General features: G+C 43.5%; 1 protein-coding gene across 1 annotated transcript in view; it reads right to left on the bottom strand.

Annotated features, from left to right (window-relative positions):
* Window positions 1–25508, bottom strand: part of PRKCA (protein kinase C alpha) — a 212838-nt gene that overhangs the window by 49396 nt on the left and 137934 nt on the right. The window contains exons 6-8 of the mRNA XM_077328390.1: window positions 16312–16468; window positions 16069–16203; window positions 15431–15527 (exon numbers count right to left, since the gene is read on the bottom strand). Coding sequence (XP_077184505.1) covers window positions 15431–15527; window positions 16069–16203; window positions 16312–16468 — 389 coding nt within the window. The remainder of the gene's footprint in view (window positions 1–15430; window positions 15528–16068; window positions 16204–16311; window positions 16469–25508) is intronic.

Here is a 25508-nt window from a genome sequence, read left to right as displayed (position 1 = left end):
TAGGGCTGGTTTCCAAAGTAATGTTATACATGCTAAGACCCATCAGTTCTGGCATCTCACCATGAAACACCATATTATTGTTAGTCACTTCTCTCACAGCACGAGGTACTTGCACCATCTGCAGGAGTGGTAGACACTGATGAGCTTGTTCGAGCAGTGACAGAAGCACTTGCTTGTGCCATATTTGCACACTTGGTGGAGGAGAGCCCTATCTGCCCTCGTCAATGACACAAGGATTTTTCATGCTGAGAAATGGATCAGTGATGAGGAGTGGGTGATCCTTCCCAGACTGTGGAAGTTCTTGCACCCTTCAAGAGCTTCACAGACATGCTCTCATCTGACATGGCGAGTCTGAGTCTTGTCCATCATCTAAAAGGGTATTGTTCTTATGTTCCATGTAATCCTCCGGGGAGGGCGGTATATAAATATAATAAATAAAATAAATAATAAATAAAAGGCTCTAACTTAGGACATGGAGACTTGGTTCCAGTGGTGCACGGGCTTGTGCAAAGGTTCAAAAGAGCTCTTGAAGACCACTTTGGGGAAATCTGCAAGCAGCATTCATACATGGTGATGAGCATTTGTGACCCCGTGTTAATGGCTGGATCACCAAAAGGAAAAGAATTCACTGAATCACATAACTTGCTCATCCAGTGGGTGATGCAGTAGATGTCTGAAAGACCAGGGTTGGAAATCAGGTAAGGAGGGAAGCAGCTTGGTCACTGCTCCTCCCTCATCTGCCCCAGTGGCCAGCCTCCTCTCCAAGGAATCCACAACCAATCAATGCGAGCTGGACTTGATGAGGTGGCTGCAGTGTGATACCTCTTCTGGGAGAGGAATGGTCATGACAGGGGAAGCTGCATTTGCAATAGTAAGGACTTATTTCAGGGAGCCCCAGGAGTTGCAGAACATCTGTCCATTTAGGTCAGGCTTTCTCAACCAAGGTTTCGTGAAACCCTGGGGTTTCTTGACAGCTGTTGAGTGGGAGTGGGAGTTAATTAATTTTGTATGTGTGTGTGTATATATATATAGCCGATCTTGCCATGATAGTTAGCTAACTAATATTGTTGAAACTATAGTGTTGTTTTAATGGATTTTATGGGGTTTTTAAGATGTTGTAACCCACCACGAGCCGCAAGGGAATGGTGGGTAATAAATCGAATAATAATAATAATAATAATAATAATTCATATATATATATGAATATATATATATATATATATATAATTTGTTCAACATTTATTGGGTGATATGACTACATATGATCATGTCAACCCCCCCCCCCCAAATGGCCAATGATGAGCCTGGAGGGGGTGGGAAGGGAAGGGGCCTTGGATGGGCATGTACACAACTATGCTTCCTAACACTATTCTGCATGATGATGCCACTTCTGGGGGTTTCACAAAGCCTGAAGAATGTTTCAGGGGCTTCTCAATGGTAGAAAAGTTGAGAAAGGCTGGTTTAGATACTGGGCTATGTGTGAATTGGTCTAGCTGGACCTCTTTCACGTGGCCCAGGCCTCTTCCCATACTTAAAAATAGTATAACAAGAAGTAGCAGTTTGACTGGCTGAGGCTTGTGCAATAAACCTCCACAGCTAATCTGGATTTGAGTCAGCACGCATCCACCAGCAGTCTCAGTACAGGGGTGATATAAATGGTGGTTGTGTAGATGGTGCTGCGGTCATCATTCACCAGCCACACAGAAATAATCAATGTTAATTGTGAAAACTGGCTAATGATAATTTGAACATTCTTTTTTGCAGGGGTGGGAGGTGGGAAGGGGAGAGCTTGTGATGAGAAGCAGTTACAGTGCTTAGGTCAGCTAGTGCTCCTCCACTGTGGCTGTGAGGGCTGATGTGAGAGAAGAGGATCAAAGTGAACACCACCCCCTTCCTCTTGCTTTCTGAGGCCTGCCTGGGGATAATGCTTTCTGTGCTGTGGGTCAATATGTTTGTTCTGCTGCTGTTGGCCTGGGTTGCCAGCAGTGGGCATTAGCACTGGTGGAAAGGGCGCAGTATTGGTGGTTCTTTTCTGCTGTTCTTGCTGATGCCCATACTCTTCCTGGGATTGTATTTCCATGCTGCTAACATGGGTGAACTGTGGCGATGCTTGGCCATAGGGATTTCCTGCTGGGCACTTTAGTGAATATGTCAGTCAGTAGGCATTGAGTCCTAAGAATCTGATTTTCTGGTTTGCTAGAATGTTGCTTCTAAAAATGACCCCGCCCCCCTGGGATTGTGTTTATGTGCTGCTGATGTGTGTGGCAGAGCTGTTTGGCCATGCTAGGGCAGTGAGTCTGTCTACTTCTGCTGCTGGCTGGCTGGTCAGGCAATATTTGTCTTGCTTGTGCTGCAGGGCAGTGTTAGAGTGGAGAGTGGTTTTGTTGCTGGGTTAGGGTCATTTTTGTACGTAGGCACCCTCTTTGGAGTGGGTTTTTGAGATAGAAGCATGAAACTTGCAGCATAGCTGCAAGACTCTCTCCTTAAAAGAACTCTCAATTTTCCTCCATTATATGCAATTAGCTTCAAAGCCCGGCCAGGCAGCTTAAGGTGGCTTTGGGCCGCAGCTCGCAGCCAGATCAAGTGGGGTAAGCGGGGGCTGGCCAGCTCGTTAGCAGGCTGGGACAGAGCTCCTTAACAGGCAGGCAGCAGGCCAGGTGGCTCTCGTTAGTAGGCCCTGCTTAGCGGGCCAAGAGGCCCTCGTTAGCAGGCCCTCCATCATGACCCTTTTCCCAGCGCCCTCTCTCCTTAACTGCTGCTGGCTCCAGGCACTGAGGGCGTCAGAGAGCAAAGAGGCTAGAGCAGTAGTCCCCAACCTTTTTATCACTGGCGACCAGTCAACGCTTGACAATTTTACTGAGGCCCAGGAGGGTTAGTCTTTTGCTGAGGGACGTTGCTGCTGCTGCCTGAGCTCCTGCTCTACTTGCTTTCCTGCCGGGTCCCCTGACTTCCCGCCACCCGCTGGGGGGTGCTGCCAGCAGCAGCTGCGCAGTGCCACGCCTAGGGGGAGTCCCAGCCATGGCGGCCGCCGGAGAACACCAAAGGTGAGCCGGCGGCATAGTGGCAGGGCAGCCCTTGAGGCAGCAGCCGGGGAGGAGGACGAGGAGGAGCCGTGGCCCGGTACCGACTGATCCACGGACTGGTCCCGGTCTCCGGAGCAGGGGGTTGGGGACCACTGGGTTAGAGTCCAGGGATGGAGGGCGGGAGCTGAAGGGGCAGGGCCAATCAGGCCCTATTCCAACTTGGACAGCCGGACACGTTCCACCCCCCAGGCTGTTTCACAAATATATAGAGGAACCATGGATAAGGATGATGAGAATTCACCATAGGAAATAATAGATGAGCAACCTCCTTTGGGTGCCTGTAGGATTAGACCCCTCCCTGGCCAATTTTCTTTTAAATTTGGTGGTTCTTGAGGAGAAGCTCCTGTAGATACACTGCAAGTTTGGTACCTCTACCTCAACCCCACCCCCAGAGCCCAGAAAAGTCAGAAAGGGAAAAATCACCATTGTTTTGAATTGCACAATTGGTTTCAATGATGCTGAATCAATTTGGATGAAACAATTCCGTATCAATACAGTCCAAATCATCCTCTCCTTGCACATGGCTACAGTGGGATATTGAATTCAAAGGGTAGAGATCACATACAGGGTTGCTCAGATCAAAATCACACCAGATGGGCTGGGGGGTGCAGACTGTGCGATGCCATTCCCAACCCCACAGCCTTGCCCAGTGTGGGCCACTGCAGCTTACTTGGTGATTACACCTGACATTCCAGAACCTGCCTTTTGCTTCTCAAGTTTGCTAGCATACTGTGCAAGTGCATAAGGTGGCAGGGGATGCCCCCAGAGCAATTCAGGGTGCATTCCTGAACAACAGGGATTCCACACATGCCTTCAAGAGGAGATTCTTATGTCAGCAAATAATGGCAGTAGGACATTGGTGACTGGCTGCTTACAAACTATATGTCCAGCTGGTAATGTTGATCTCTTGGGTTTTTGCAGGGCCTTGGCTGGTAACATGTCCACACTAGACACAACATAATTTTCTGGGTAAGCAAGTACACTGCAGAATCCTGATGGGGCCCTGGGGCAGCAGCTGTGCATCATGTAGTTAGGCTGTGGAGAAATGAATTGGGCAGCCCTCTCAGACACAGTAATGGTCAAAGTATTCCAGAGTGGTGTGCCAAATGTGCTCATCATTCAGCTGGCAAGAATGAACTACAAGCATGATAGGGTGTCAGAGCTCTTTGGCCCATATTGCAGGATTTGGAAATTTTGTTACATCTACCTGAGACCCAAGTGGTGTGGTCAAGTCTTCTGTTCCTAGAGGGGGGCATTGGCACCAGATCGAGTGGACTTAGCCTGGTGACAGGTATGCAAGGTGACATCAAAAGCAGTTATTACCTGGGGAGGGTCAGTTATAAAACACCCAGACATCACATTCAGGCAGCTAGCACTGTTTTGGGCAGGTGGGGTTTGCCTATCAGAATGCAGCGTGGACATCTGGCTACATGGTATTTGGGAAGCTCTGATGGGATGGCTATAGGCTTAAGAGTGTTGGCAGGAGCAGAGCATGTGTGATGGTTTTGGCACATTTTGGTGGATCTACTTGGGGAGAGGCTGGGCTTTGATACTAATGAGACAATAATCAAGAGCTGAAACACCCCTTCTGAATCCTGCTTGTTCATGATACAGTATAAATTCTTACTCTATCCAATTCATAAGCTTGGGATAGAGCAAGACTGCATATACCTTACCTATTGTTCACAACAAGCTAATAGGCTGATAATTTGTAGAATCATTCTTGGCCCTTTTGTTTTGTACATATGGACTATTATTGCATATTTCTAAGCCACAGGAATAGTTCCTGAGACATTAATTTGAGTAAAAAGGGAAGCAGTAGATTACTCCACCATAGCAGATAGGCTTTCAAAAGATCATCTGGTATTAAAAGAGGTCCAGGGGCCTTGCCTAATGGCATTTGCTTGATTTAAAAGCCTACTGACTCCGGGAGAACCGAGTGGTATAATTCATTCTAACGGGGTTCAACCAGTATCCATCTAGAGGATTTGCAAAGATAGAAGTAAAATTATGTTCCCAAATGTCAGTAGTAATGCATGATTGAATATTGGACACTATGTTCCAAAAAGCCCATGTCTCATTATTATTGATAGCAAAGATAAGGACCTTCTAGTGTTTACATAAAGCAAGCCACTTTTCATGCTTTATCATAATTCAAAAAATGCACTTCAGCAAGATAAAACCCAGTAGATGGGTCTGAAGGTTACGATGTTTAAAAAAATGGAGTTCAGCCCTGATTCTTCTGATATACTCTCTACATTCATCATCAAATCAGGTATTTCTTCACAGATACCTAGAAATTGCTGTCAATTTTGTAGAAACTGGCTTGAAATGTGTATGCATACGCATGTGCACAACAATCAAGGTGGTGTGGAGGCAGCCATTGCCATGGCTCTGCCGCCTCCACTGGCCACCGGTTACCACCTCCACCCGCCTCTGCCACCACCACTCGCCTCCACATGCTGCCGCCTCCCACTGTGGCGGCGGGCAACCTGAAGACCCCGGGGAAGAGGCCAAGAGACCCCAAGGTTGAGAACCACTGCTGTAGGGGTTAATGCTGGTGACCAACTAATTCAGTCTTTTTCAACCTTTTTACCATTGAGAAACCCATGAAACATTCTTCAGGCTCTAAGAAATGGAAGTGTGTCAGCAAGCCACACCTTCCTGCCATGCACCCAGAAGTTACATTTCACCAGAAGTGACATCAACAGGCCTCTCCCACAGCACAGGAAGTGTCAGCACAGAAATATTTTCAGATCATCTGTGAACAGACACATACCTATACTCTGGGTTGGTTACCAGTTTGCTATTCTTCACCAAAGGGAACCTATAGTGGGAGCCTTTAGAAACTGGGCTGGGGTAGGCCTATGCCACCCTATTGCACCCACAACCACCCAACGATAACAGGACTAGAGCAGTCTAATGCTGCTTTGTTGCCTCCCAAACCCCAAAAACGGGGCCAGAGCAGGCCTATGCTGCTCTGTCACATACACACAACCCCCCTCCCTGGCTCAACAGTTATTTATTTATTTTTGGATTTGTTTTCTACCACTTTCAGCAATGCTGGATCATATTAAAACTCCACAAGAACAGTAAAATATAAAAACAATCCCCAATCACAAAAATAAATCCCATCAATGGCGGCAAGTAAAATCAAACTGAGTTCCTACCCTCCCCAAAGTCCTGGCAGCACACAGCCTGTGGACTGCTGTTGGCAGTAATTTGCTGTAAAAGATCATGGCACCAGCCATGGGGAGAGGAGGAGGGCGCACAGGATCTTCTGGCCCTAGCCTTGACCAAAAGCCTGTTGGAAGAGGTCTATTTTGCAAGCCCTGCAGAATTATGACAGCTCCAACAAGGCCCTCAGCTCTTCCAGGAGCTCATTCTACCAGGCAAGGGCTAGAACAAAAAAGGCCCTGGCCCTGGTCAAGGCTAGGCTCACCTCCCGTATTCATACCCACAAAGGGCACAGGGAGAGAGATGGTCCTGCAGATACATCGGCCCTAGACTATTGACGGCCTTAAAATTAAGCACCAGTATCTTGAACTTGATCCAGAACACCACTGACAACCAATGTAGCGGCTTCAGCATTGACTGAATGTGGGTTCACTCAAAAATGTTCCAGTGAGGACCCTAGCAGTCACATTTTGTACCAGCTGTAACTTCCAGGTCAAGCTCGAGGGTAGGCCCACATAGAGCGAGTTAGAATCATAGAATCATAGAGTTGGAAGGGGCCATACAGGCCATCTAGTCCAACTCCCTGCTCAACGCAGGATCAGCCCTAAGCATCCTAAAACATCCAAGAAAAGTGTGTATCCAACCTTTGCTTGAAGACTGCCAGTGAGGGGGAGCTCACCGCCTCCTTAGGCAGCCTACTCCACTGCTGAACTACTCTGTGAAAATATTTTTTCTGATATCTAGCCTATATCGTTGTACTTGTAGTTTAAACCCATTACTGCGTATCCTTTCCTCTGCAGCCAATGGGAACAGCGTTCTGCCCTCCTCCAAATGACAACCTTTCAAATACTTAAAGAGGGCTATCATGTCCTCTCTCAGCCACCTTTTTTCCAGGCTGAACATTCCCAAGTCCCTCAACCTATCTTCATAGGGCTTGGTCCCTTGGCTCCAGATCATCCTCATCGCACTCCTCTGTACCCTTTCAATTTTATCTACGTCTTTCTTGAAGTGACGCCTCCAGAACTGCACACAGTACTCCAGGTGTGGTCTGACCAGTGCTGTATACAATGGGACTATGACATCCTGTGATTTTGATGTGATGCCCCTGTTGGTACAGCCCAAAATGGCATTTGCCTTTTTTACCACTGCATCACACTGCCTGCTCATGTTTAGTTTACAATCCACAAGTACCCCAAGGTCTCGTTCACACACAGTGTTACCTAGAAGCGTATCCCCCATCCAGTAGGCATGCTTTTCATTTTTCTGACCCAGATGCAGAACTTTACACTTATCTTTATTAAATTGCATCTTGTTCTCATTTGCCCATTTTTCCATTGCGTTCAGATCTCGTTGAACTCTGTCTCTATCTTCCGGAGTATTTGCCAGTCCTCCCAATTTGGTGTCATCTGCAAACTTGATGAGTAGTCTTTCCACCCCCTCATCTATATCAGTGGTCCCCAACCTTTCTGAGGCTGGGGACCGGCAGGGCATCAGGCCGCACCCGTGCGGACCGCGCCCACGGGCCATGCCCGCGCATCGGGCTGCGCCCGCGGGCCGCACCCGCATGGGCCATGCCCGCGCATCGGGCCGCGCTCGCACGGCCGCGCGGCCCGGCCCTGATTCCCTCTCCCCGCCCTCCCGCAGTAAGAAGCTTCCCGGGCCGCAAGCTTGCGGCCTGGGAAGTTTTTTTCTGCGGGGGGGCGGGGAGAGGGAGCCGCGGCCCGGCGCCATGGCCTTTGCGGCCCGGCACCAGGCCGCAGCCCGCAGGTTGGGGACCACTGATCTAGATCATTAATAAATATGTTAAAAAGTACCAGACTGAGCACCGAGCCCTGAGGTACCCCGCTACTCACCTCCCTCCAGTCTGATGAAACACCATTGACAACAACTGTTTGAGTGCGGCTCTCTTAAAAATTCCCTATCCACATAACTATCTGAAAATCCAGATTGCAGTCCTTCAATTTATCCATCAGAACATCATGGGGAACCTTATCAAAAGCTTTACTAAAATCCAAGTAAATGACATCAACCTAATTTCCACGATCCAGCAAACCTGTTACTTGGTCAAAAAAGGAAACCAGGTTGGTCTGACAGGACCTGTTGGGGACAAATCCATGCTGACTTCCTTGGATCACCAAATTGTCCTCCAGATGTTTGCAGATTGCTCCCTTTAATATCTGCTCCATTATCTTACCCACAACAGAGGTCAGACTCACTGGTCTGTAGTTTCCCGGATCATCCTTCCTCCCTTTAAAGTTAAAGAAGTCTAGCCTGGAAGTGACCATCTCATGGCTCACTGTGGCCAGGTGTTATTGGGACAGATAGGGTGCTAATAGCCACACTTAAGTTAAAATGAGAGCATTTACCTCTCTGGACTCCAGTTGCTAGCACGTGCGATGAGCCTCAGCCAACAAGGATTTGTATGTCTGAGGCCACTCACTTTCTCACCGCCCCATTTTTGGAGGGGGAGCAAGGCAACATGACTATATACAGTTATATCACCCAATAATTATATATAACTCCCACCCAACTGGCACTCAGAGAGATTTTTTCCTTGCAATAACTCAAACAATGGTCCAGATGACAACAAACATGCAAGGAAAATGAACACCTTAATAATAATCATCCACTCTGAAATTATGGGTCTAAGGAAGCAAACCCAGTGAAATCAACACATAATTAATTAGGCTACCACCATTATGCGTCACACAGATATAATAATCTACAGGATCTACTTCTCTGTATCCATTTAAAATCACAATTACATAGTTAAATACCTGCTTATCAGCAAAATTAATATTAAAATATTTAGATATCCTTTTAATAGAAATATCCTTTTAATATAAATATATGGGTATCACAGCTCATTCAAAATTTAAGTTGACCCTGATGATAGCCATCATTCAGCCCTATATGAGCATTAAAGTCACCCCCCAGAAGTAACAATCCTTATTCTGTGCAGTAATTTTATCCATAACCACCCCTCTAGATTATTCCAAAGCATCTGGATATTCCTAACACGTTAAGATGTTAACAGGGGAAGATAAATTGTAACAACTAAGAGAGAAAATGCAATAAGTGAGTTCAAACTGTGAGGAGGCAAGTAAAGTTATACAGGAACAATTAAATGCTGTGAAAACTGAGCATGCTAGTTCAGGCTTTGGACAGCCCTTAGCAAAATTAGGGTGGGCACCTACTACATGAGAAATAAAAACTGGTAATTTAATTAAATAAATAAAACTTTATTCTTATAACCAACACTTTCCTATGCTGCCCAGGGCTAGTAAAACAAATCTTGAACAATGAAAATATAATATACATGGTTTAAAACAGTGGTTCTCAACTCTGGGGTCCCGATCCCATTTGGGGTCGCCTGGCCCCTTATGTGGGGTTCCCAGGTTGGTTGCTGCCGCAGTGGCAGCAGCGGGCAGCCACAAGTGGTGGCCGGCAGTGATAGCAGGTGGAGGCGGCAGTGGACGGTGGCAGTGGTCAGGGGAGAAGGAGCCATGGCAATGGCCACCTCCACACCAGCCCGACTGTTCTGCCTGCGCGCACGCATGTGGACATGCTGCCCGTGCGTATACTGCTGCCCGTGCGTATACACACACGGACCCCGCTGACAGTTGCCGAGTCGGAGCTGTTGAGAACCACTGGTTAAAAACAATCATGTAATAGTAATTTAAGGCTTAAAAGTTTAAAAGCCACTTATTTACAGCTAAAATCTATATCCTGGGGTTGTTCCACGTTGAAGCAATTTTCCTTTTTGAATGGGTGGTTTCCAGATAGAATTGTCAGGTTGCTAGAAAGGCCAGCAACCTTTGATCTTATTCCTTGGCCTCAACCACAGGCCTGATGCAGCAACTCTGTCTTGTAGGCTTTCTAAAACTGTTAAAGATCCCAGATGGCCTTGCTCTCCTCAGGAAGAGTATTCCACCAGAATCATAGAGTTGGAAGGGATCTCATGGGTCATCTTCTCCAAGCCCGTGCACTATGCAGGACACTCACAACCCTATCGTTCATCCACTGTAACCTGCCACCCCCTTGAGCCTTCACAGAATCAGCCTCTCTGTCAGATGGCTATCCAGCCTCTGCTTAAAAATTTCCGAAGATGGAGAACCAACCACCTTCCGAGGAAGCCTGTTCCACTGAGAAACCGCTCTGTCAAGAACATCTTCCAGATGTTTAGACGGAATTTCTTTTGAATTAATTTCATTCCATTGGTTCTGATCTGTCCCTCTGGGGCAAGAGAGAACAACTCTGCTCCATCCACTATATGGCACCCTTTTAAATACTTGAAGATGGTTATTAGATCCCCTCTCAGTCGTCTCCTCTCCAGGCTAAACCAAGCTCCCCCAATCTTTCCTCATACATCTTGGTCTCCAAAGCTTTACTAAAATCCAGATACACTATGTCTACAGCATTCTCCTGATCCAACTAGGTAGTTACATTCTAAAAAAAGAGATAAGGTTGGTCTGACATGACTTGTTCTTGCAAAACCCATGTTGAGTCTTAGAAATCACAGCTCTCTGTTCCAGCTGCTCAAGGACAGTGTGTTTGATGATTTGTTCCAAAATTTTGCCAGCTACAGATGTCAAGCTGACAGGTCAATAGTTACCCGGATCCTCCTTTTTCCTTTTCTTGAAGATGGGGACAACATTTGCCTGCCTCCAATCATCTGACACCTCACCTGTTATCCAAGAATTTCAACTTCAACCAGTCTAACAAATCTCTCTTTGGTATATTCAGTTTTACCTAACTTTCGGTACACTAACACATATTTCAGATTGCCTAATGGCTGAAGAGATTCCAAAACTATATTTGAAATTTAATTTCAACTCTAGGAAATCAGAACAATATGCAAACACTTATCTTGGATTTTGATAGGAATGAACAAAAGGAAGTGCTTGTAACAAGAAGGTCAAGTTTTATGGAGAAATGCTAGATGTTTAGGCCCATTGTTGGTGGATCAGCTGATCTGACTTCCTTCATAAGGGAAAACATTTATAGCTAGATAATTAGGTTCAAACTCATATGGTCTCCCAGCAGAAACAAATTTAGATGCCCCTTTAGATGTCTTTTTCCTTTTTTATTAATTAAGAAGTGACATTATGTATACAAAACAGTAAAAGGTACACAATACATTGCTAGATTATAAAAATTAGCAAAAAACCTTAAGATTACAATCTAAAATAATACTGCTGACATTTTTGTAGTAATTTAGACCAGATAGAATCCAAATTCTCTATAGCTATATTATTTTTGTAAGAAGTTAATTTAACCAAATTATACATTTCCTTTATTTTAGATAACCAATCTTGGATCTTTGGAATGACATATTCCTTCCACTGTCTAGCATATATCAGCTTGGCAGTTGTAACCATATACAAAACAATATTTCTATATTCACCTGAAATTGTAGGGAGATAATTTAATAACATGGTATCTGGATTAAATGGAATTTTTATCTCTAGGCCAACTGATATAATTTGACCTATTTGTTCCCAAAAATTATGAGCACCCTCATATTTCCACTACATGTGAAATGTCTGCCTTCTTCTAACTGCAGTGCCAGCATTTGGTGATATTATTTTTATGAACTTTTGCTAAACTTAAGGGTGTTAGATGTGTCACCTATGTACCTATGTACACCTATGTATGATCTTTAGCAGGTTCTCTATTAGTGAAAAGCTAACTGTGAAAACTGTGCCTTGGGGAAAAATAAATCTTCACTTTTCCTCCTCCCAAAAGTTTTCTTTTAGATCTTCATGCCATTTGTTAAAATATTTTTTACTATGTTTGAGAAAAGATTTCAGTAATATAGAACAAACTTGATAAGTAATTTTGTTTCCATATGAAAACATTAATTCTTCAAAATCTTCAAGACACCTTATCTCTCTGATAGTAAATTGGTTTCATTATACAACCCTTAAACTGTAAATATGCAAATTCAGGAATATCAAGTTTTCAAAATCCTTGTAAGATATTACTTGGTTCTTAATCTAATTTCTATATTCACTGAAAGTTATAAATGTATATCATCTCAGAAGTAAATTCTGGGCTTTTTCATCTATCATATAATTAATAATGGATGCTTGGGGAGAAAGATCATGTGATTTATTTTCTACCCAACCCATGCCTTAAGTATGCTATTTATAATGGTGTTATCAGTGTATATTTCTTCTTTTTACCCATGTCCAACTCTTTAGTGGAACCTTTACAAACACTTGTTCTGAATGAGTTGCATCTATATAATTCTTAGAGCCTCTTGTGGCGCAGGGTGGTAAGGCAGCAGAAATGCTGTTTGAAGCTGTCTGCCCATGAGGCTGGGAGTTCAATCCCAGCAGCCGGCTCAAGGTTGACTCAGCCTTCCATCCTTCCGAGGTCGGTAAAATGAGCACCCAGCTTGCTGGGGGGTAAACGGTAATGACTGGGGAAGGCACTGACAAACCACCCCGTATTGAGTCTGCCATGAAAACGCTAGAGGGCGTCACCCCAAGGGTCAGGCATGACTCGGTGCTTGCACTTTACCTTTACCATTTTATATAATGGTAGTACCATTATATAAAGGGTTGGTAGCACCGTTTGAAATTAGGTACATCAACCCCTCAGTTGGTTTTCTTATCATACATGTTACTAACATTCATTACAGATTTAATTTTATTCCAGATAAATGTATTTATTAAGAGCTGCCATTCATTTATTATTTTTCCCGGAATATCTATAGGGAGATTACTAAACAAGAAAGACAGTTTTGGTAAAATCTTCATTTTTATTGTATTTATACGACCAATCAAGGATAGTTTAAAATTTTCCCAACTCTGAATTTGTTTTCTTGAATTGTTTGTTAATGGAGCAATGTTAACTTTTAATATCTCAGCATTATTTTAATTTAACCAAATGCCAAGATATTTTGGTTGGTCAGTGTTTTTCATACTTGCAATCCAAGTGTTGTTTTTAACTGCTTTTACATTTGTATTAAAAATATAGTTTCTGATTTTTTGTTGTTTAATTTGTACCCAAAAACATTCCCATATGTCTCACTAGATTATTCAATACCATTTTTAAAAACTGTGATGTCATCTGCATATAAACAGATCTTATATTATTTTCCTCCAGTTTTGATACTATGTATTCTTACTTCATCTCTTACTACAGCTCCTTTATATCTCAAGCCTGGATCCAAAGTCAGCTCATGAATATTCCTATGACTTCCCAGGTTCAATAGCTGATTAGACAATTTTTTGGTTATAGACCACTCCTCTCAGTTCCAGAGAAATAAGATGTTATAATGTTTTGTATAAATTTTCTGAAATGTCTCTGCAATTAGAAATATTTAAGTTGCTAGAAGACGAAGTTCCTCTGATCTACCATGCTGGCACAATGGAGATGATGATCAGAAATCATGAATCACTGTATCATTGCTGGAGGTGATTAATTGTTCTTGAGAAGATGAACACCATCCTGAATTCATCTCAGAGAAACAGGCAGGATCATCCTGAAGGAGACAATCAAATCTTCTTGAATGCTCAAGAGGAGCAAAGAAGTCCTCTAGTTTAGGCCCATTTTGCACGCATTGGATAATGCAGAGAGCCAGCGTGGTGTAGTGGCTAAGAATGGCAGCTTCTAATCAGACAAGTTGGGTTTGATTCCCCGCTTCTCTATATGCAGGTAACTGGGTGACCTTGGGCTTGTCACAGCCCTGATAGTGCTGTTGTCACAGAACAGTAATATCAGGGCTCTTTGAACCCTACCTACCTCAGAGGGTGCCAGTTGTGTGGAGAGGAAGGGAAGGTGATTGTTAATCACTTTGAAACTCCTTCTGGTAGAGAAAAGCAGGGTATAAAAACCAACTCTTTTTTTCTTCAATATGCTTTTGAAGTTGGATTTTTCTGTGCAAAACAGGACAATTTACTTCTAAAGTACATTGAACGTGCATTATCCAATATGTGTGGAATGGGCCTTAGTTTATTTGCTCAAGGGAGAAAAGCATTCCTCTTCTAATGGGTAAGCCCTATACATCCCCATAACTACACCACTACTTTCCCTCCCTTCTTAGTTTGAGCAATGAGACAAACTACATTTTCCAACGTGAAAATTTTCTTTCTACCTTTTGTCCTACAACGTTTGTGTCCCACATTAAGAAGAGAAGAAACAGCAACAAGCAATCTTCACTTCACTGCTCTTTGTTTCTTCTCTCCACTCCTCCTCCTCCAACTTTTAATATATGCCACATATTTACTGATTAATTCTAGAAATATTTCTGAATAAATGCTTTCTTTCTTCACCATCTAAGGCTATTGCAAGACCGAGAGGAGGAGATCTGAAGGCCAACAGCCAGGGCAGCTACTTCAGCTAATTATCTGCCCCGTTCCCAAGGCTTCAAAACTAAAACATCCTTCCATGTGAAATGATAAACAATAATGAGATTATTGGAGAGTTCACCTTAAACAATAAGCAACTTTTAAATTTATTTATGTGATTTATTCACTGCCCCTCCTGGCATAGCCGGCTCAGGGCAGTTTATAACAATAAGCAACTTTAAGCATCATACTGCCCTGAGATACTCCACTTGTCACTCCCCTCAAAGTAATGATGTGGAAACAAGATATATCCCTCGCATCTTGTAAGCTAAGAAACACACTGTCCATCCATTCTGGAAGACAGACGTATCAGCCCCACACCACTCAGAGAAGCAATATTTTTTTCCTGTCTGTTGTAGCGTGTTATAGGTTAGAACCACAGGATCAAGCTACAGGCCATGTATTCCAACTTCCTGCTCAATGAAGGGTCAACCTAAAGCATTCCTTACAAACATTCATCCAGCCACTGCTTGAAGACTGCCAGTGACAGGGTGCTTACCCCCTCCCCCAGACAGCTGATTCCATAACTGAACTACTGTTACAGTAAATCTCCCCCTAATATCCATGTGACAAAGATAACATAATGGATGTCTAGCAACAGTTTTAGGAGAAGCAAATACAGACAAAAAGAAAAAAGGGAAAAAACAGAAAGAGGTATAGTTGGAGATTTAGGAAGGATAGTAAAAGAGCTGTATGGTAAAACAAGGGTTAAGAAGTTTGTTCCGGTCTGTTGTAGCATGTTACAGTGTGGCACCACAGGATCAAGGAACAGATTATCCTCACCTTTACAGCATGTGCACACATTCTTACCTCAAACTTCTGTCTCAGTTCCACATTGCCACCTTCATCTGCTTCTGGTATTGGAACACTGTAATACTCGCCTTCTTCCTGGTTAAGCAGTTTGTACCTGTGGAATGCAAAGAAACTACTTCATGGAATGAAAATGATTTATTTAGAAAATATTTATGCTGCCTCTCCGGAAAATTTATATGCTGCCTTGTGACAGCTCACGAAATATAATATTCTCAAAAACCAATATAAAATCATCACTATTAAAACAGTTCATGAATGGAAATGAATCAAGGCAAAAAGTCTGATTTGCAAAATTTTTCTTAATATCTATATTGTTTAGGTCCATTAAGTGTACTTGTATACTGGTTTAATTCATAGGAATAACCTACTGACTTCAAGAGGACTTTAAGCCTAGTAATTACATATGGGCTTGCAGTGTTAGGCTGACATAAGTGACTTGTCAGAAAATTGCATTCAAAACACATGACTGATTTGTGAACTGTTTGTCCATTCTACACAAGCAGTGTCAAGTGCTCCCAATTCTTGTTTGAACAGGAAGAGCTCATGATGCAGGGACAGCATCAATTATGGCTGTCTTAAAAAAAAATTCTCCTTCTGATTGTGATTTTTGCCACTGTTATTAAGGAATGTCTTACCATCCACAGGCTGGCATTTTCATGAGTTCTGACACTCCAAAAGAAAGAGAACCCATGAAATCATTCCTAGTTGTTCGATCCCAGTCCCAGATTTCAATAGATAGCCTTCTGTCTTTGTCTGTAGGTTTTAATTTACTGCAAATAAAAGAAGGAATTTGTTGCCATTTCAATAAGTTTACAGGAACACAATATAATGTCTGCAAACAAAACTAGTGGTAGAAAAAGTATCAACATTCAACTTACAATGTAAATGTCTCATTCCAATTTGGATTAAGAGTGGAACGAATCGTTCTCGTTTTTTTTTTACTTTCATTCTTAGGATCTGGAATAAGTTTCAACTTCACATAAGGATCTGAAAGCCCATTTGGATCCATAGGAATTAGGTTTTTTGCATCTCGCACTGCAAGAACATAAAACAGCCATCTATTAAATATATCTATTCAACATGCTTTTGTAGTGTGTATACAGCATCAAACTCATTAATAATGAATAATAAAGTCTCTCACTTCCCCATAATACAGGAATGTATAAGTTGTGGAAAACTGATGAAGAGGGAGAGGAAAGAGTAGTAGTTAAACAGCTAAGTAGTGAAGCAACTCGCTCATTTTTGGGGAACATGTTCACTGGATTCTTCAAGGCTCACAGAAACTTCCTTCTCTCCCTTCCCCATATGCATTTTCTCTAGATTAGTTCCTTCTCTAATTTCCCAAAATATTGTGCATCTAAGATTCATTTACAAAAACCTAAGTCCCTACAGGCTTGTATGGAGGTCACAGTTTAAATCACTACTGTTTCTAAACTGATGGGGGGGGGAATTATATTCATAAGAATGGTCCAGTCCTTTTAACCCCAAATAAAAAAGTAGATCAGAGCTTGAGACCCAGAACAGGGGAGCTAAACTGTGGCCTTCCAGATGTCCATGAACTGCAATTATCATGAGCTCCTGAAAACATATATATCTACCTTCCAAAGCATGCTGGCCGGGGCTGGCTCATGGTACACCTGGTAAACCAGAACTTGGCCAATCCTGACATAGATGTTCAGTTTTATCCCAGGTAACAACAACACATTAGAGCCTCTTGTGGCGCAGAGTGGTAAGGCAGCCGTCTGAAAGCTTTGCCCATGAGGCTGGGAGTTCAATCCCAGCAGCCGGCTCAAGGTTGACTCAGCCTTCCATCCTTCCGAGGTCGGTAAAATGAGTACCCAGCTTGCTGGGGGGTAAACGGTAATGACTGGGGAAGGCACTGGCAAACCACCCCGTATTGAGTCTGCCATGAAAACGCTAGAGGGCGTCACCCCAAGGGTCAGACATGACTTGGTGCTTGCACAGGGGATACCTTTACCTTTACCTTTAACAACAACACAGACGCAACAAGATCTATAGCAGTATCCAATACATGAGGAAATTTATCTAATGTTATTAAATATTAGTGCCTGAAGACTCCTTCCTACAGCATCTACCCAGTTCTTTGATGAACACTGCAGGACAGGAACTCCCAGAATAACAGTAAAGTATAGGAATATCATTTAAATGCCATATTCTGCTGCTACTGTGAAGAATTTTACATAAGAACACATTTCTAGAAATCATAAATTTGTTAGACACGAAGTATTTGATACCCATTCCACAGATAAAGCCATCTTAATCGATGGAACATGGAAGTAAGCAACAACAGCAGAGCTTCACTAGAACTTACAGTCTGAAACATGGACATTCAGTACAGTATGCATGTGCATACACCAGTTTATCTCAACTTTTTTACCCTCAAGAAACCTGTGAAACATTCTTCAGGCTTCGCAAAACCCCAGAAGTGGCATGATTGTGCGGAATATATTTGGAAAGCATAGCTGTGTACACTCCCACCTGGGGTCCCTCCTCTTCCCACCCCTTCCAGGCCTTTTTTGCAGGAGGGGGCGGGTCAACATGACTATATATGGTTTTACCAATAAATGTTTAACAAATGTTGTTGTTGTTGTTAGCAGCAAAATCGTGTCCGACCCATAGCAACCCTATGGGCAATGATCCTCCAGGCCTTCCAGGGCTGCCAAGAAACCCCAGGGTTTCATGAAACCCTGGTTGAGAAAGCCCGGTGTACACATATCACACAAGGCCTTAAGAAATTATATATTTGCTCACTGTGCTGTATTATGAACACTGTGCTTATGAATTCTGTTTTTGTTTAAGAGGTCAGTAACACCACTCATTTTCTCATTTACTACTGTACTACCAGAGCCTCTTGTGGCGCAGAGTGGTAAGGCAGCGATATGCTGTCTGAATCTGTCTGCCCATGAGGTTGGGAGTTCAATCCCAGCAGCCGGCTCGAGGTTGACTCAGCCTTCCATCCTTCCGAGGTCGGTAAAATGAGTACCCAGCTTGCTGGGGGGTAAACGGTAATGACTGGGGAAGGCACTGGCAAACCACCCCGTATTGAGTCTGCCAAGAAAACGCTAGAGGGCGTCACCCCAAGGGTCAGACATGACTCGGTGCTTGCACAGGGGATACCTTTACCTTTACCTTTACTGTACTACCATTTGGGAGTGGCAGTATTGAAGTTGAAATATAAATAAAACTAGAAATTAAGCCTGCTGTACCAAAAATACAGTGGGTGCTAGTGGAATGGGTGGATGGATGGCTAGGAGGAAGGAAGAAAGGAAGAAAGAAAGAAAGGCAAGAAGACAGAAAGAGAGCAAGCGAGAGGGAGAGAAAGAGGCAAAGAGAGAGAGAGGCAGAAAGGAGAGAGAGAAATGAAGGAAGGAAGGAAGGAAGGAAGGAAGGAAGGAAGGAAGGAAGGAAGGAAGGAAGGAAGGAAGGAAGGAAGGAAGGAAGGAAGGAAGGAAGTAGAAATTGAATTCTGGGAGGAAGGCAGGCAGGTGCCATGAAAGGGGATGGGGCAGCGGTGGAAGGAAGGGGGGGGGAAGGGTCCGCTGGGTGGGTGGGCAAGTCGTGAGGAGGGAAGAGCCTCCGGGGAGGGCGGTATATAAGTATGATAGATAAATAAATAAATAAATAAATAAATAAATAAATAAGAGTTTGGGGTTGAGAAGGGTGGCTGGCTGGGTGTTTGGGGGTGGGAAAGCGGTGGTGGTGGAGCGCGGGGTTGAGTAGCGAGTGGGGGCGGGGAGAAGAGGGCGGGGTTGAGTAGGGTGGATGCCTACCTGCCTGCCTTGTTGGTGGGCAGCCACGTCATGGTGGCTGTCAGCCGAAGGCAGCGCAGCTTGGGGGGTGGGTGGGTTACGCCTCCCGACTCATCAGTCCAGGGGCAAGGGGTCAATCGTTGGCCCCCCGTCCTGGACCGAGCCCTCCCCCACTCCCCTTACTGCTTTATTTATACTGCTCCTGTGGAGCGGTGTAAAGATGAGGCCACAAGCAATAATGGGATGTTTACTAAAATCAATGTCTTGGAGTGCAAAGGTTCTAAACAAACAGAATTACCAGTACCTTACTATTTGCTGAAGTACAATTGAATACAGAATCATAGCCACATAAAGTATAATTGATCAAATCCATTCTTAATAACAGTATCACTCAAACTCACAAATACCATAGCTATGAAATGTCAGAGAATTTTAAAAATATTTCACCTAACACTTGAACATACACAGGAAGCGGCCTTATACTGAATCAGACCATCAGTCCGTCAAGGCCAGTATTGTCTACTCAGACTGGCAGCAGCTCTCCAAGACCTCACACAAGATTTTTCATATCACCTACTGCTTGGTTCTTTTTAACAGCATATGCTGAGGGTTCAAACTGGGACTTCTGCATGCAAACCAAAGGCTCTTCCACTGAACCACAGACCCTTCATTCATATTTTTACTCAACTTGCAAAACCTGCCATGTTTTCTAAAGTGCACATAATGAACACATTTCTAGAGAACAGTCCTTATCAATTACCAGTTTTAGCATAATAAATACATTCAATTTAATACAGTAGACAAACCATATTGTCTACATCTTAGTATGCTCATTCCAAACTAGCTTAAAAAAACCAAAGAACATGAAGACCACTCTCTACGCTATACTGCCCCAGCTGTAGCAAGAATCTTTATTTGAATAGTCTTTCTTTTATAAAACTTCCCAGTTGATTTGATGCTGTCCTGATGAGAAAATCTAGCACTAGGTTGCTCATTTTTCAGAACAGGCATTACACTTGGAGGAATAAGGATATTATATTCCAACATATGGGTGGGCCCTTTTTGACCCAATGGCATGGCTTGGAAAATAAATAAATAAATAATTTCATTTGTATTCTATCCCATCCCTGTTTGCTCAGCTGGAAAAGCACTAATATGTGCTCTCCATGGGGCTCTTGTCAGGAGCTGATCAGCTGCTTTCTGGACCAATTGGAGAGCAGCTTCAAGGGTAACCCTGTACAGAATTAATTATAGAAGTCTAATTTGGAGGCGACCTTTGCATGGATCATGGTGGGTAGGATGGATGTTGTTAAGTAATATACAAGTTGTCATGTCTGGCACAGATGGACCTGTCCCTCAAGCAACATCTGTGACCTGGGCTTCCATGGATCTCACCCAGACTTGATGATTGAAGGTGTTAGATTGTCAAGAGTCAGGAGTTGCACAATATTACTCTGTGAGTTGACTTAGTCATGGAACCTCTATCTTAGCTGGTTTTAACTTCAGTCAGCTCTGCTTGAGACAGTTCTCCATAGTCTCCAGGCACCTGGCCAAGGCATCTGGGGGTGTTGACAGGTGGCACCAGCAGAATAGCTGGGTGTCATCAACATACTGATGGCATCCCAGCCCAAAACTCTGGACCAGCTGTGAGAGGGGGTGCATGTAGATGTTAAATAACATGGGGCAGAGACTAGTTCCCTGTGGGAGCCCACATATCAGGGCCTGATGCTGGGAGGTTATCTCCTTAAATGCCACCCTCTGAGCCTGATTTCAGAGAAAGGCCTTATCCAAAGAAGTCACAATTTCTGAATCTGAATGAGGAAGGGCTACAGCCATTTCAAGGCTGTGTCTTGTATCCCCATTTTGGCTAGATGGTGGCCTAGCAGCACATGATTGACTGTGTCAAACGCTGCAGTCAAACCTAAGAAAAACAAGGTTGTCTAGTCAGCTTGCAAAAGTACCTGGAGATTTTGGGGTTTACTAAGCAAGAAGTCATGGCCAGTTGGGACGTGTTATAGCCTATGCAGGGTTTTTTTTAGTCTTGTTTTTCTTCTTGTGTGGGAAACCACTAGGTAAAGGGGGAAATAGGGGGAAGGGGAGTGAATCTCTGTGTGATTGCAAGTGAGGAAGGGAGAAGAAGCAGGGAGGAGGTTGGGAAACCAACAGGTAAATGGGAAACTTGGGGGGAAGGGAGGATGTCTTTTTATGTCTGTGTGTGTGTGTGTATTTGGGTGGGTGGGTGGGAGGGAGGGGGCCCTGACAAATTCTCTCCAGAGCAGGTATATGCCCCACATACCTTCTGAGAATCAGACTATCAGTACTATTTGGAGGACTGGCAAATACTCCAGAAGATAGAGACAGAGTTCAACGAGATCTGAATGGAAAAATGGGCAAATGAGAACAAGATGCAATGTAATAAAGATAAGTGTAAAGTTCTGCATCTGGGTCAGAAAAATGAAAAGCATGCCTACTGGATGGGGGATACGCTTCTAGGTAGCACTGTGTGTGAACGAGACCTTGGGGTACTTGTGGATTGTAAACTAAACATGAGCAGGCAGTGTGATGCAGCGGTAAAAAAGGCAAATGCCATTTTGGGCTGTATCAACAGAGGCATCACATCAAAATCACAAGATGTCATAGTCCCATTGTATACGGCATTGGTCAGACCACACCTGAAGTACTGTGTGCAATGCTGGAGGCCTCACTTCAAGAAGGATGTAGATAAAATTGAAAGGGTACAGAGGAGAGCGACGAAGATGATCTGGGGCCAAGGGACCAAGCCCTATGAAGATAGGTTGAGGGACTTGGGAATGTTCAGCCTGGAGAAAAGGAGGTTGAGAGGGGACATGATGGCCCCCTTTAAGTATTTGAAAGGTTGTCATTTGGAGGAGGGAAGGATGCTGTTCCCATTGGCTGCAGAGGAAAGGACACGCAGTAATGGGTTTAAACTGCAAGTACAACGATATCAGGAAAAAAATTTTCACAGTCAGAGTAGTTCAGCAGTGGAATAGGCTGCCTAAGGAGGTGGTGAGCTCCCCCTCACTGGCAGTCTTCAAGCAAAGGTTGATACACACTTTTCTTGGATGCTTTGGGCTGATCCTGCGTTGAGCAGGGGGTTGGCCTAGATGGACTGTATGGCCCCTTCCAACTCTATGATTCTATGGCAATTTTTAATTATTATTTAAATTTAAGGCCTGCCTTCTTCCTAAGCCTCAAGGCAGGTTATATAAAAATATATAATTTCATAAAATCCCATAAAAAACCTAAACCGGCACTAATTCCCAAAGTACCAAGATGGCAAGGTCCCTCCTATCTCCCACAGGGAAACCTTGAGAGAGAGAGACACCATTTCTTTCCTCTTTTTAATCTATTCTTTAGTTCATTTGATATCTATCCTTTTCTGGCAGGGATAATTGTTTTAGTATTCTTGAATTTTTAAAAATTCAATTCATTTGATTTGGCTTGTGGGTCTGAGTCCATACACAGAGGAAGGTGAGTTTTAATTACTACTGACATTTATTTAACCTTTTAGTTTATTTTATTCAAAGGCGGGAAAATATTAATGTAGCATGGAATAAACATTTTTAGCCTACTGATAAGGCAATTTTGTTTTCTTTTTTTTCTGGGGAAAAAAAGAAAGAAATGTGAAACGATTGCATTTGGGAAGACCTAAGAGGCTCCAATCCTGCCACAACCATAACAAAATTTAAAACTATATTTCCCCATCTTCCACCATACAATGGATACCAAAGTGGCTTATAAAATGTACAACCAATCAAGGTAGATATATAGAAAAACTGCCAACGATCTAATCTAGAATTACTAATGTTAAAATACCATAAACCCCAAAAGTCTCCCTGTTAGTCAAACTGGACCTTTAAAATATATTCTACAAACTTGAATTATAGGCCTGGTTGGAGAAACAGGTCAACAGCAACCAAATGTTTGAATTTCCTAAAAAGTCTTCAAGAACATGACCCATTTTACTTACCAAAAATAAAAGCATGACTGTAGCAGAAGAAACAGCTGCACACTGCTCCCTTTGTTCCATTAGAAAAAACAAACAATGAGCAGTAAAAGGGCTGAACATTTTCAGTCATGTCACCAAAAATAGTGAAATGCACAATTGTTTAATAAAGGTCACTAGAGCAGGCTTGCATCCTACAGACTGAAATCTAGTTATAAAAAATTTCCCATCATGGAACAAGTGCTCAGGACAACAAGCATAGGTTATACATATCCTATTTCTTGAAATCTGTAAACTTCAAAATGAATAAGACTGGTATCTTTTAAAATCCATGCAGGGACCATAGAAGATGGACAATCAAGAGTTAGCAATAGTAGTTGTTTGATATAGCCCCTTTTATATAATGAGCGTTCTTTGCATCTAGCTATCCTCACTGCCATCGTTGCAGAATTAGGTGCTTCAAAATCGTTCATCACCTTTAGAATGATTTTGGGAACTGAAGTGCCAAAATGAAGTGAACTGGAACAACGTGGTTAACCACAGAAAACCCACTCACACCCATGCTATTTGCAATGGAAGCTATTAGTGTGCAGCCTGTCCTGTGGGATTACAGGTTACAAAATCCTTATCCATAGTTCCTCTTAATATTTGGGAAACTGTCCCGGGGTAGAGTGTGTCCGGCCCCCAGTTAGTGTCCGGACTCAAATCTGGCCCAATCGGGATGTGGCCAGATAAGCTGGCCGCACCCTGATTGGGCTGGCCCATACACCAACTGCCCTCCTATCCGCCCAATCACCTGTCCAGCAGCCTGGTCACAGATGAGCCTGGCTGCCAGAGCCAATGCATCTCTGGCGCCCCGCTGTTCCACTCAGCTGGCAGGGGAGGAGAGCAGGAGCTGGCAGTGGCAGCACCGGCGGACACAGGCAGATCCCAGTGGTGCAGGGCCCCAAGAGGAGGCTGCACCGCTGGTGCAACATGGGAGGCAGCGGCAGTGGTGGCCCCCTAAGAGGAGCCACCATCACTACGCAGGGGGAGGCAATAGGGCCGGTGCCACTTGCCGCGGCATCACCTGGCCACCCCGGGGCCCACAGACGCTACACCCAACGCACCCTCAACCTGCCACCTTGGGAGTCAGGATTGGGCAAATGGCTGGGAGGCCTCTCCATGCCTCTACAGCCCTGCTCCCCCCCAAAAAACTTCCTCTCGCTAGCATCTGCTGCATTTTTGCATGCAACGGGCTTTACAACTACTTTATTTATAAATTATATAAAAACTTAAAATGACATCTAAAGCCTGGAAAAGTTAAAATTCGGAGGGGGGGGGAATCTAATATTGTCCATAGATCCTGTCCTATGGTTGAGGACAGTATGTTTTCATTTCCCTAGGAGATTCATTTGCAGATGCCAGTGTAGGTGAGGATCTCATGGTAGGACTTATTAAGTCTCAACCATATATCCGTTACTCAAATTTATGTTTTAAGACATATATCTTGGGTCTACTAATACCAATGGTCCAACAAGATAATCATCCTCTCTAGGGAATCTTATAAGTGGGGTCACTTATAAGATTCCCTAGATGAATGGTTACCTTGTTGGACCTTTGGTATTAGTAGACTCAAGATATATGTCTTAAAATATAAGGTTGCGTATTGAAGACTAACTTTGTTAGTATCCTTGTAAAATCAATCTAAAGAAATACTACACTATATTGATAATTTCACTGATGAAGTAAAAACGAAAACGGGGCTGTTGTACCTCAGAACTCATTCTGCTTATAACTCGTTTATATTGTTTGTATAAAGTTTTTGCCATCACCAGCTTGAAAACTACCTTTTCTTGTCTACTCATCTTTGGCTGATGGGTCATCTCTGCTTCAACCATAAATCCAGCAGAACAGCAGTGCTTTGCAAGCCCTGCTGAACTGTTGTAAGTCCCACAAGTCCCTGATCTCATCTGGTAGAGTGTTCCACTAGACTGGGACCACGGCTGAAAAGGTCCTGACTTTGGTTAAGGCCAGTTTGATCTCTTTTGGGCCTCTATGTAAAGTGCTTAGGACAAATTATTCATATTTTGGGGGTTGGCATCAATATGCTGATGACACTCTATATATCTTTACCCCAAACACCTGGTGATGTCATAGAGGTCCTAAAATTACTACCTGTCTATAGTGATTAAATGGCTAAGAGTAATTAAAGTGAAACTATATCATTTTGAGTTGGAATATGGAAGACATTGGGCTTTCTACTTCTGACAGGGTTCAGCTGGCCTTTGCTTACTCTGTTACCAGCTTTGAGATTATACTGGATTCAACATTATTGCTGGAGAAGCAAGTTAATGCA

Source organism: Paroedura picta, chromosome 3, assembly GCF_049243985.1.
Source record: "Paroedura picta isolate Pp20150507F chromosome 3, Ppicta_v3.0, whole genome shotgun sequence".
In the NCBI taxonomy this organism is placed as follows: Eukaryota; Metazoa; Chordata; class Lepidosauria; order Squamata; family Gekkonidae; genus Paroedura; species Paroedura picta.
This window is presented reverse-complemented; position numbering and strand designations above follow the sequence as displayed.